Below are 12,905 nucleotides of genomic sequence, written 5' to 3' on the forward strand. Positions count from 1 at the left end.
CATGAATATTTTTTAGCTTCACGAAGAGCAATAGCAAGGGGTTCTAATATTAAATTAAATAACAAAGAATTTAATGGACAACCTTGTCTTGTCCCCCGTGATAGCTGAAAAAAAGACCTACAGTTATTAGTGACAACAGTAGCAATAGGAGCTTTATATATAATTTTAATCCAATTATTAAAATTAATACCAAAACCAAATTTTTCTAAAACATTATATAAATATTTCCATTCGACTCGATCAAATGCTTTTTCAGCATCCAAAGATACAACGTATTGTGGAGTTTTAGAAGAGGGTGAATATATAATGTTAAATAGTCTCTGAACATTTAAAAAAGAATAACAACCCTTTATAAAGCCTGTTTGATCTTTAAAAATGATTTTACCCAAAATACTCTCCAACCGATTGGCCATTATCTTTGAGAGAATCTTAGCATCAACATTCAATAATGAAGTAGGTCTGTATGAGGCACTATCAGTAGGATCTTTATCCTTTTTGAGAATTAAAGAAATAGAAGCCTCATGAAAAATAAAGGGTAAATCACTTTTCACAAAAGAATCTTTAAACATCTCCAACATATATGGAGAAAGCAATTTTCCAAATTTTTTATAAAATTCGACAGGATAACCATCAAGTCCTGGGGCCTTACCAGATTGCATTGAAAAAATAGCTTTATGGATTTCGGATTCGGTAATTTGGGCATCAAGAGTTTTTTGATCCTCAGCAGAAATTTTAGGAAAAGCTATCTTTCGCAAAAAAGCATTCATTTCAGAAGAAATGAATGGACATTGAGATTTATAAAGTTCAGTATAAACATCTTGAAAAATCTTATTAATTTCTTCATATTCCTGAGCCAGGGTACCATCCTTTCTACGAATTTTCAAAATTTGCCTTTTGGTTCCAGCCAATCTTAATTGAGATGCAAGTAGTTTATTATTTTTATCTCCAAACATATAAAAATTGGCTCTTTAACGTAAGTAGATAACCTTCAATTGGATGAGTTAATAATAGGTTAATATTGTGTTTGAAGTTCCATCCTTTTTTAAAATAAGTCAATATTAGGGGAAGTCGCATAAATATTATCTAAATCTTTAATTTGTTTTGAAATTTTATCTAATTCTGCTTTAGTCTGTTTTTTAAGTTTAGCTGAATAAGAAATAATCTGACCACGTAAAAATGCTTTAAATGTATTCCATATAATTAATTTGGACAGACCTCCTATATCATTAAAAAGAAAAAATTATTTTATCTGGCTTTCAATAAAACTGATAAAATCAGAGTTTTGCAATAAAGTCTGAGACACGTGCCATGGTGGACGGGCAAAAATGACATAATCAAATTCAAAGGACAAACTCAAAGGCGCATGATCAGATATAGCAATGGCGTCATATTCACAGTTTTTATCATTAGGCAAAAGGCAGGAATCAATTATAATATAATCAATCCTTGAATATTTTTTATAGATATGTGAAAAAAAGGAATATTCTCTGTTATCAGGGTGCAAATGCCTCCATAATTCAATCAACCCAAAATCGGTCAAAAAGGAGTTAATAACTGATGCAGAACAATTTGGAAGTGCCTGATTAGTTGAGCTCTTGTCAATCATAGGATTTAAACAACAATTAAAATCTCCACCCATTATCAACATATATTCATTTAAATCCGGCAATAAAGCAAATACTTTTTAAAAAAAAGAAGGATCATCTAAATTAGGACCATACAAATTGACCAAAACAACCTTTCTATTACAAATCACTCCTTTAACAATTAAAAATCTACCATTAGAATCTGATCCAATATCCTCTTGAGTAAATATATTAGATTTAATAAAGATAGAGACGCCTTTAGTTTTACTCTGAGAAGTAGCATGGAGCTGTAATCCATTCCACCATCCAAAAAACCTATTTTGATCTCCCACCCTGATATGCGTCTCCTGAGCAAAAGTTGTATCAAGTTGGAATCGATTAATAATTTTAAAAGTCTTTTTTCATTTAATAGGATGATTCCAACCACGTACATTCCAACTTATTACATTAATCAATTTAACTGCCATACTATAATTTTATTCTAATTTACTTTATACATGCGCAGAGCACATACCAATACGGAATTATCAAAGATGGCGGTGATGAAGAATACAACCATATAAAAAACACGCATGTTCGGGAACCACCCAATGGGAAAAAACTCCTAACTCTAAATCCACCCACCCTCCCAAAAGCCCGGAAAAAAGGCAAGCAAACTGAGATAGAATACAAAGCCATGGGCCACTCTGTCAGTCTCCTCTCTCCCTTCCCCCAGCCAGCACACAAAAAAAAAATGACCTTGCAAGAACGACAGTAACATCTCAACAAAGGAGAGTATTTACATTCCATCATGCATTAAACAAAAAAAGAACCAAAATAATATAATCACTTAGAGAGAAAAACCAGCGCCATCTTAAGTTTAGCTTTGAATCCCTAAGAAAACTTTAAATTTGGTTATAGGACGCTCAATATCACCAAGACCAAGGAGATGGTGGTGGACTTTAGGAGATCTAGGCCTCATATGGAGCCAGTGATCATTAATGGAGAATGTGTGGAGCAGGTTAAGACCTACAAGTATCTGGGAGTACAGTTAGATGAGAAGCTAGACTGGACTGCCAACACAGATGCCTTGTGCAGGAAGGCACAGAGTCGACTGTACTTCCTTAGAAGGTTGGCATCATTCAATGTCTGTAGTGAGATGCTGAAGATGTTTTATAGGTCAGTTGTGGAGAGCGCCCTCTTCTTTGTGGTGGCGTGTTGGGGAGGCAGCATTAAGAAGAGGGATGCCTCACGTGTTAATGAGCTGGTAAAGAAGGCGGGCTCTGTCGTGGGCAAAGTACTGGAGAGTATAACATCAGTAGCAGAGCGAAGGGCGCTGAGTAGGCTACGGTCAATTATGGAAAACCCTGAACATCCTCTACATAGCACCATCCAGAGACAGAGAAGCAGTTTCAGTGACAGGTTGCTATCGATGCAATGCTCCTCAGACAGGATGAAGAGATCAATACTCCCCAATGCCATTCAGCTTTACAATTCAACCGCCAGGAGTAAGATATGTTAAAGTGCCGGGGTTAGGACTCAATGTATTTAAGTAAACTACTTAAGAACTTTTTAAAAGCTATTATTAATGCTTTTTGAGAGGGTGATTTTAGATGCATATCATATTTTTACTGAGTTAAGTATTGTATGTAATTAGTTTTGCTACAATAAGTGTATGGGACATTGGAAAAAATGTTGAATTTCCCCATGGGGATGAATAAAGTATCTATCTAATAAAACAGATAAAAAAGAGGTTAATAGTATATTTAACCGAACTAAATTTACAAAAATATTAATTAGCAATATCATAAGTAACTAAACCCTCCCGGATATATATATATCCGGCTTTTGGGTTAAAGAAAATGCGTGGAGAAGAATTAGGAGGAAAAACTTTCATTCTTGTCGGGTAACTCAAAGAGGGAAATAGTTTCTTATCATATGCTTGTTTCATTACCAAAGCAAATCTTTATCTTTGTTCCATTACTTCTTTCAGATAATCTTCATAAAAATGGAGCTCAGACTCGTTGAATCTGAAAACTCTGTTTTCTTGCTTGTAGCATTATTTAATCTTTAATTTTAAAGTGATGAAAACAAACCAGAATAAATCTTGGTCTGCTTGAATCTTTAAATTTTGAAGTAAACACTCTATGTGCTGTTTCAATAGCAGGCGGCTGTGATAAAATAGTCGGAAATAGAGTATGAAAGAGCTTACCAAAGTAAACAGTTAAGTCTCCATTTTCAGCTCCTTCTTGCAATCCAACAATTTGTATATTTTTTTGGCAAGACCTAGTTTCCAGGTCTATAATCTTATTTTGATATTTTTCCAAACTTGTTGTTTCAGACAATTTTTGTTTAGTTAACTTCAATTCCTCTTCATGATTAGTAACCTGAGTTTCCACATCTTTAAGTTTTCCCAGAAATAACTTCATTTCATTATTATTCTTTTCCAGTTGATCTGTCTTTGTCTGACCAACATGTTATTGCGTTTGTTACATTGACAGCTAGGAGGGCCATTTTGTTGAAGTGGAAGGATACGTCGGCTCCCACTCTGTCACAATGGTTCTCTGGAATGATGTTATGTCTTAGTTTGGAGAAAATTAGAAGTCGAACCTTCGAACCTATGTTTGATTTTGAGAAAAGATGGGGTTCATTTGCTCGTTATTACCATTTGAGTTAATTGATAGATTTTCTCCACGATCTAATTGTAAATTTTGGTATAATTTTTTTTGCTGGCGGTACGACGAATGGCTCCGGGGTTGAACACCTAATGGGTCTTTTTCTTTCCTCACTGTTTTCTTGCTTTAGTAGGGTTTTTTTTCTTTTCCTCTCTTTTTTTGTGTCACCATATTTTTCAATCCTTAATATTGTTTTTTTTTCTCTTTTGAGACATTGTAAATGTTACTTACGTTGATGTACTCTTGTATTTTGGATAATAATAATAAAAAGATTTGAAAAGAAAGAAAGAAAACAGAGGGTGAACAAGCAGGTTGGAAAGATGGAGTCTCTATGGCTCCTTGCGAGGCTCCTTTAAGCTTCTTGAAAGCCAAAATATATAACTAACTGAGTTTGCAAATTGGACAAATATTGTATGTCTTTCTATTTTTAACATTAAGCATATTCTATGCTGGGTAGTAATTAAAACCAACACATCTTTGTCTCCTCCCTTCTAGCCTCTTGGATGGCCCTGAGTTTCTTTGCTATGTTTGAACTAGTTAGGTCGTAAACTTTGGAATACCCTCTTCTGTATTTCCTCAAGATGTTCTTTAAAACCTTTCAGTTTGACCAAGCTTTTTACAACATATTTCAATGTGTCACAGTAACACATTTTGTTTGATAATGATTGTGAATTATCTTAGATGCTTTACCTTGTTAATGATAGTAAAGAAAAGGCATGTTGATTTGTAGAATAAATCTGTTGGATTAGTTAATGATATCAACATCTTTTTAACTGTATGAAATTACAGTGTAAAGAGTAGTTATGTTAATAGCAGGCATATGAGTAGTTATGTTATGTTAGTAGTTATGTTAGTAGCAGGCATATCTCAATCTTTTTCTATTATTGTTATGATGCAATCATCAGTGTTTTTAAAAAAAACCCAAAGCATGTAAATGCAACCATAATAAAACATGGGTCATATTCAGCTAGTTCACAGCCAGGAAGGTTTAACAATTAAAGTCTGTACCACCACTTTGAGGGTATCAGTGATGGAGCTGACCAGGTCAACAACCCTCTGCAGTCGTCTGTATTGGAGGCTCCTTACCAGGTTGTGAGCCAGAATGTGTTCCACTGGGCAGATGGAGTACAATGTTGGCAAATGTGAAGTCATGCACTTTGGAAGGAAAGATGAAAGAGCAGATTATTATTTAAATAGTAAAAAATTGCAGCATGCTGCTGTGCAGAGGGACTTGGGAGTGTTAGTGCATGAATCACAAAAGGTTGATTTGCAGGTGCAGCAGGCCATCAAAAAGGCAAATGGGATGTTGGCCTTCATTGCTAGAGGGATTGAATTTAAGAGCAGGGAAGTTATGCAGCAACTATACAGGGTACTGGTGAGGCTGCACCTGGAGTACTGGCTTTGGAGGTGGTGCAGAGGAAGTTCACCAGGTTGATTCCAGAGATGAGGGGGTTAGACTATGAGGAGAGATAGAGTCACCTGGGACTGTACTTGCTGGAATTCAGAATAATGAGAGGAGATCTTATAGAAGCATATAGAATTATGAAAGGGCTAGATAAGATAGAGGCAGAAAAGTTGTTTCCACTGGTAGATAAGACTAGAACTAGGGACATAGCCTCAAGATTAGGGAGAGTAGATTTAGGACAGAGATGAGGAGGGATTACTTTTCCCAGAGAGTGGTGAATCTGTGGAATTCTCTGCCCAATGAAGCTGTGAAGGCTGCCTCAGTAAATATATTTAAGGCAAGGTAGGGGAATTAAAGGTTATGGGGAAAAGGCAGGTACAAGAAGATGAATCTATAGCCAGATCAGCCATGATCTTATTGAATGGTGGAGCAGGTTCAATGGGCCAGATGGCCTACTCCTGCTCCTATTTTTATGTTCTTATGTACACTATCAAAATTTGTAAGGATCTTTGGTGATGTACCAAATCTCCTCCAACTCCTAATGAAGTAGAGCTGCTGGCATGTCTTTTTTGTCATTGCATCAATGTGGTGGGTCCAGATTAGGTTCTCTGAGATGACAGAGTTGAGGAATTAGAAGCTATTTAGCCTTTCCTTTGCTTATTCCTCAATATGGGCTGGTATGTGTTCCTCTGACTTCCTCTTCTTGAAGTCCACAATCAGCTATTTGGTCTTGCTGATGTTGAATGCAAGGTTATTGTTTAAATATCACTGAACCAGCCGAGCCTTTTCTCTCCTCTATGTCTCCTTGTGCCATTTACTCCACTGACATTCAACCAACAACAATGGCGTCATCAACAAATTTACGGATAACTTTTGAGTCATGAGTATAAAGCCAATAGAACAGTGGGATAAGCATGCACCCTTTGGGTGTGCCTTTGCTGAGAGTCAGCGAGGAGGAGATGTAATAATCAATCTGTGCTGACTGCAACAAAGAATGTGAAGATCCAGTTGCAGAGGCCCAGCTTTTTAAGACTGGTTATTAGCAATGAGGGAACGATGGTGTTGGATGCCACAATGTAATTGATAAATTGTAGCCTGATATGTCTTGCTGTTGTCTAGGTGCTTCAAAGCAGTGTGGGGACCCAGTGAGATTAGGTTCACTCTAGACCTGTTGTAGTGTAGGTGAATTGTAGCAGGTCCAGGTCCTTGCTCAGGTAGGAGTTAATTCTAACCATAACCAACCTCTTGAAGCACGACATAATGATGGATATGAGTGCCACTGGTCATTGAGGCAGCTGCCCTTTTGGAGCAGGTTCAAAAGCTTTGACTGCAGCAGTGAGAGATTTGAAGATGTCTTTGAACACCCTAGTCAGTTGGTCAGCATAGATTTTCAGTTCCCTGTCAGGTACTCCTTTGGGGCTTGATGCCTCGAGAGCATTCACCTTCTCAAAGGATGTCCTGATGCCAGCCTCCAAGACAGACATCACAGGATCACCAGATGCTTTGTGGAGTTGCACAGGTCTAGTGTTATTCTCCTTTTCAAAGAATGCTTAGAAGGTGTTAAGCTCATAGTCATTGTGATTTTCTAATATGCTGCAATTTAGATTAATGCACAGTATGTATCCATTTCTTTACATGCAGGTTTTGATGTAGTTTCACTTTGAACTGTGTTTTTTGTCAGTACTTAACCAGAACTGTGAATGATTTTGACAGATTAATGACAATAAATTCTGTCGGGCACAGCAAACCATACCTAAAGTTGGAACTTAATCACAAGCCAAACATGGACACAAGCGGCTAATTATTTATTTTGTCTCAGCTTCCTAAAACTAATGTGACTCAGAGGGTAGTTTTTTTCTGGATGACAAATCATAATATTCTCTTCCTCTTACATACTGAGTGTCTTTAACACAATAAGAAGGAGCATTCTTACTATGGTTGCAACAAACAAGTCAGCAAGTGAGGAACTTGACATGCACGTTCTTATTTCCTACACCTGGGAAAAGGAGAACGTGAAAGGAGCCCCAAGTGATGAGAGAATCGCAGCTATCTAGAGGAAAGGAGACAAAGTCAACTACACTAACTGCAAGGAGAACACACAAAATGCAGGTCAGGCAGCATCTATGGAGGGAGATAAGCAGTTGACATTTTGGACCAATACCATTCATCAGGACTGGAAAGGAAGGGGGGCAGAAGCCTAAACAAAAGATGGGGGTAGGGGTCTGCCCTACAACCATCCTACTACCTGATATGTTGAAAATAAAAACAGTGACAGCATTAAGAAAATGGAAAATAATATAAAATATTTAAAAACAAATAAAAATACATATTGAATTAAATATCTGTAAAAACTTTAAAATACTGATTGTTCCACATTGCAGTCCGTGAAGCAGAAGAACTAATCCATTAAAATGTGTGCTCTCTAGAAAGCTCATGAGTGCATCATTATCAACAAGTATTTTCAACAAATCTGAAAAGCCCTTCATCCCTTACCACAAAATATCCAAAATACAGTGAGTTCTGGTTAATTGGGACACATAGTGACCATACACATTTTGGGCCAATTAAGCAGCTGTCCAATTAGCCGAAGTTTCATGGAAATAGTAGTTAAAATGGTATAGAAGACAGACTGAGTAGCAAGTTATGTATTTAAATGAAATAATGAAATAAGAACACTGTCAATAGCACTGCAGTACTACAATGCTGCACATTAGTTCCTAACAGTTATCAACGGAGGAATTCATCCAGTGTACACAATGAGCAAAATCAGCATAGACACCTAGTGCAGATGATAGGCTGCCTTCATACAATGCTTTCCGCTATTGTACTCTCCAAGTCATTTTCATTGTAACATTCAAGATGATTGTCGATACCTTCAAATTTTTCGTAGTTCCTAACTTGTTGAAGTAGTCAATATGTCTTATTTTCACTCCCGGCTGTTTCTGGAATCTCCAAATCGGAATGCTTGAAACCACTGTGAGCAAAATCGTTCTGAATTGTCTTGCTGCTTATTTCTCACCAACAATTTGTGATAAAGTCACTACTTCATGAACAAAAACACACATAACTGATGCTATTTAAAATCTGTTCACTGTAAGCATCCTGTTGTGTCTAACAGCCACAAAAGTGTATGTGACTAACTCTAGTTATAACCTGTTCAGCAATACTCTCCTGCCCCAATTATGTGGCATGGTGTCCCAAATAACGAAAGAGAATCTCAGCAATTTTCTTGATTAGTTTTTGTTCTTTAAAAGTTCCCAAATAAGTGGCTGCCCAAATTAACCAATGGCCCAATTAAGCTGAATTGACTGTATTTGATTTAGTTCAGGCAGACAGGGTAATATACCATCTAAGGCATGTAAAGGAAGAATTCATTTATAATGAAAACACAAAATGCAGGGTATATCCAGCAAGTCAGTCAGCATCTGTGGGAAGAGAAACAGAGTTAATGTATCAGGTCAAAGATCCTTTGTCAGAACTTAGGACAGATTGCAATGTTTGGGGGAATATCGATAGGATAAAAGGAAAATGATAGTTTGAGCCACGTTTACTACAGGCATAGCTGTTAATGAAGTCATCTGGACAATGGGCTAATGGGAGCCACGAGGGAGAAAGGCAGGATCCTTTGTTTATTAAAGGTACAAAATGCAGATAATGAGAACACAGAGCAATGTAAATATTATGAAATACAAGGCCAAGAACATGTGCCTAGCAGATCCAGTGGTAATAAGTGCAAACCCAAGTTAATATCTAACAATGAACTACCCATCCTGACACAGGGAAAGGAAGTTACCTGAAGTGGCAGAGTTTGATTACAGGGGTAGATATAAAGTGGAGTTCAGCACTGCTGAAATAATTACATTAATTCAGAGGTGTGTAAGCATAGATATTAAATAGATCTGTAATATAGTTGTTAAAATTGATAAATTGGTATTTAGAGGACCATACATATATTTATATAATGAGGTAGGAAACCGTACTGAGATCTCTTAGGAAACAAACAATTGCAGAAGAAACCTTAGTTAGATTTTGGCTGAAGGCAAAACTTTGAATGATATGACAATTTCTCACAGCATGTTTCTAATACTCTCTGATTGTTATTAGGGTCAGTTCATAACTGTGGCTAATAGTTATGTTACTGTTACAACAGAACAACAATAGCCGTGGGATCAAGGACAACATGGCTGGTGGCAGCTGTCCCAAGGACAATGGTAAGATGCACTGTTTTGCTAATTCTAACAGCAACCATTCATATGTTTTCAGGACTCTCAAGAGGCTCGAGAGCAACTGTAGCTGTGTAGATTTCAATTGCATCACCTAAAACAAAAACAGTAATCAGATCAATATTTTGCTGAGAAATGTTGTTTCAGGCGATGGTTTGATCAAGACAGCATTTGTACAGCTGACTAATCCAGTATATGTCCTTACTAGATATGAACCAGGGAAATGCTTGTACCAGTTTGCATTCAATATATAGCTACTTATGTTATACTTTACACCAGAGTCTCCAGCTGGATCTACTTCCTGCCCCCTACAGTTATGAATGTACAAGTAGATTTGAACATCCAACGAGTTGGAATGTATTGCTTCCTGCTTTTAAATGCAGAACAAATCCAAATGATGCAGTTAAGTGCTGGACACAACTCAATATTTGGTAGACAATCAGAATGAAGACACAGAAAGGACATACTTCAACTTTTCTGTCCATCCTGTTGCCAGCGTATAGGAAAAGCAGTGTGCGTAGCCTGGGATTAGAATGCACCCCATGTGTGATGGGAAGCATTGTTCCGGTTAGGTTCAGTGGTTCCATTTCATATCAGAGAGTTTATGCAGCATACAATCTGAACTCTGGCTTTTCGCAGACATTCATCAAACCAGAAGAGAACCTCAAAGAATGAATGATGGTAAAACATTAGAACCCCAAATCCTCCTCTCCCTCCTTCCACACACAAGCAGCAGCAGCAAAGCCTCAGCCTCCTCCTCCCCTCCCCCTCTTATTCAGTAGGAAGCCTCAGCACCCACTACCCACCAAGCAGGCAACAGCAAAGCCCCAAAAAGAAAGATCATGATCTGCAGTAAAACAAAAACTACTGCTGACCTGACAATTCAACATGTTACAAGCTCACTCTCTCGTCCTAACAAGGGACAGAGGGTGTTGCCCCTTTTCCACAGGAAAAGGGGAGACTAACAAAACAAAACAACTAGTTGATTATGATGTTACAGTCTGCCTTTTCACACTTCTATTCTGAGCTTCCGGACTCAAGAACCAGTAGCAAACTCTCCCCCACAATTGAGAGAAAGACAGAGAGAGCAGTCACCTGAGCACAGAGACCTCGGTCAGCCGATCTGCTGTTCACAATGTTCCGTTTCTCCCTATGGCACCAGCTTGGAATCGGCTCATCCACAGGGCTGTAGGGCCTTACCCCGAAGGCCCACATCTTCTGCCCTGCATCAAAAAGCAGTAAGCTCCAGGAGTGGAAACTACCACCATAAAGAACCGCACTTGGAGTGCAGCCAGAGATCTTGGAATCCGACATAACCCCATCCACCTCGGAAAGGAAAAAAGAGACAAAGGGAGTAAATTAAGCTGTTTCACCGATGAGCTTGAAGAAAATGCCCTCTGGTGATATATTAGCTCTGCCTCCAGTTTCTGAGTCAAAGTTAATTATCAAAGTACATTATGTCACCATGTACAACCCTGAGATTCATTTTCTTGAAGGCAGTAGAATGGAGAAATACAACAGAATCAACACACTCTGAAACTAAACATAAATGAAGACTGACAAACAACCCATGTCCAAAAGAAGACCAGCTGTGCAAATTTAAAAAGGATATGAGTTATATAGTCCTTCAAAGTTTAAAGTGAATTTATTATCAAAGTACATATATGTATATATAAGTACAGATACAAAAAGAAAAAACACTAATAATAAATTAGCAATAAATATCAAGAACACAAGATGTACAGTAGAGTCCTTGAAATTGAGTCCATATGTTGTGGAATGAGTTCACTGTTGGTTTGAATGAAGTTATCCCCTCTGGTTCAAGAGCCTCATGGTTGAGGGGTAATAACTGTTCCTGAACCTGATGGTGTGGGACTTGAGGCTCCTGTACCTAATTCGTGATGGCAGCAATGAGAAGAGACCATGGTCTGGGTGCTGCTTCTTGTGACAGTCCTCCATGTAGATGTACCCAGTGATGGGGAGGGCTTTACCTGTGACACTCCTCCATGCAGATGTACCCAGTGATGGGGAGGGCTTTACCTGTGACACTCCTCCATGCAGATGTACCCAGTGATGGGGAGGGCTTTACCTGTGACACTCCTCCATGCAGATGTACCCAGTGATGGGGAGGGCTTTACCTGTGACAGTCCTCCATGCAGATTTACCCAGTGATGGGGAGGGCTTTACCTGTGACACTCCTCCATGCAGATGTACCCAGTGATGGGGAGGGCTTTACCTGTGACACTCCTCCATGCAGATGTACCCAGTGATGGGGAGGGCTTTACCTGTGACACTCCTCCATGCAGATGTACCCAGTGATGGGGAGGGCTTTACCTGTGACACACCTCCATGCAGATTTACCCAGTGATGGGGAGGGCTTTACCTGTGACAGTCCTCCATGTAGATTTACCCAGTGATGGGGAGGGCTTTACCTGTGACAGTCCTCCATGCAGATTTACCCAGTGATGGGGAGGGCTTTACCTGTGACACTCCTCCATGCAGATGTACCCAGTGATGGGGAGGGCTTTACTTGTGACAGTCCTCCATGCAGATGTACCCAGTGATGGGGAGGGCTTTACCTGTGACACACCTCCATGCAGATTTACCCAGTGATGGGGAGGGCTTTACCTGTGACAGTCCTCCATGTAGATTTACCCAGTGATGGGGAGGGCTTTACCTGTGACAGTCCTCCATGCAGATTTACCCAGTGATGGGGAGGGCTTTACCTGTGATGGACTGGGCTGTATCCACTATTTCTTGTAGGCTTTTTTGTTCAAGGGCATTGGTGTTCCCATACCAGTTTGTGATGCAACCAGTCAGTATACTCTCCACTGTGCATCGATAGAGGTTTGTCAAAGTCTTAGATGACACACTGAATCTGTGCAAGTTTCTAAGAAAGTAGAGCAGCTTTTGTGCTTCCTTTGTAATGGCACTTGCATGCTGGACCCAGGAACGATCCTCTGAAATGATAATACGGAGGAATTTAAACTTGCTGATCCTATCCATCTCTGATCTCCTGATAAGGACTGGTTCAAGG

At 38.8% G+C, this 12,905-nt stretch overlaps 1 protein-coding gene across 1 annotated transcript in view; it reads left to right on the forward strand.

Moving 5' to 3' along the window:
- Positions 1-12,905, forward strand: part of ttll3 (tubulin tyrosine ligase-like family, member 3) — a 105,115-nt gene that overhangs the window by 21,103 nt on the left and 71,107 nt on the right. Inside the window, exon 4 of the mRNA XM_073072749.1 lies at positions 9,796-9,856. Within this exon, the coding sequence (XP_072928850.1) occupies positions 9,826-9,856 (31 nt within the window). The 5' untranslated portion in view covers positions 9,796-9,825. The remainder of the gene's footprint in view (positions 1-9,795; positions 9,857-12,905) is intronic.

Source organism: Hemitrygon akajei, chromosome 19 (assembly GCF_048418815.1).
Source record: "Hemitrygon akajei chromosome 19, sHemAka1.3, whole genome shotgun sequence".
NCBI classification, from domain to species: Eukaryota; Metazoa; Chordata; class Chondrichthyes; order Myliobatiformes; family Dasyatidae; genus Hemitrygon; species Hemitrygon akajei.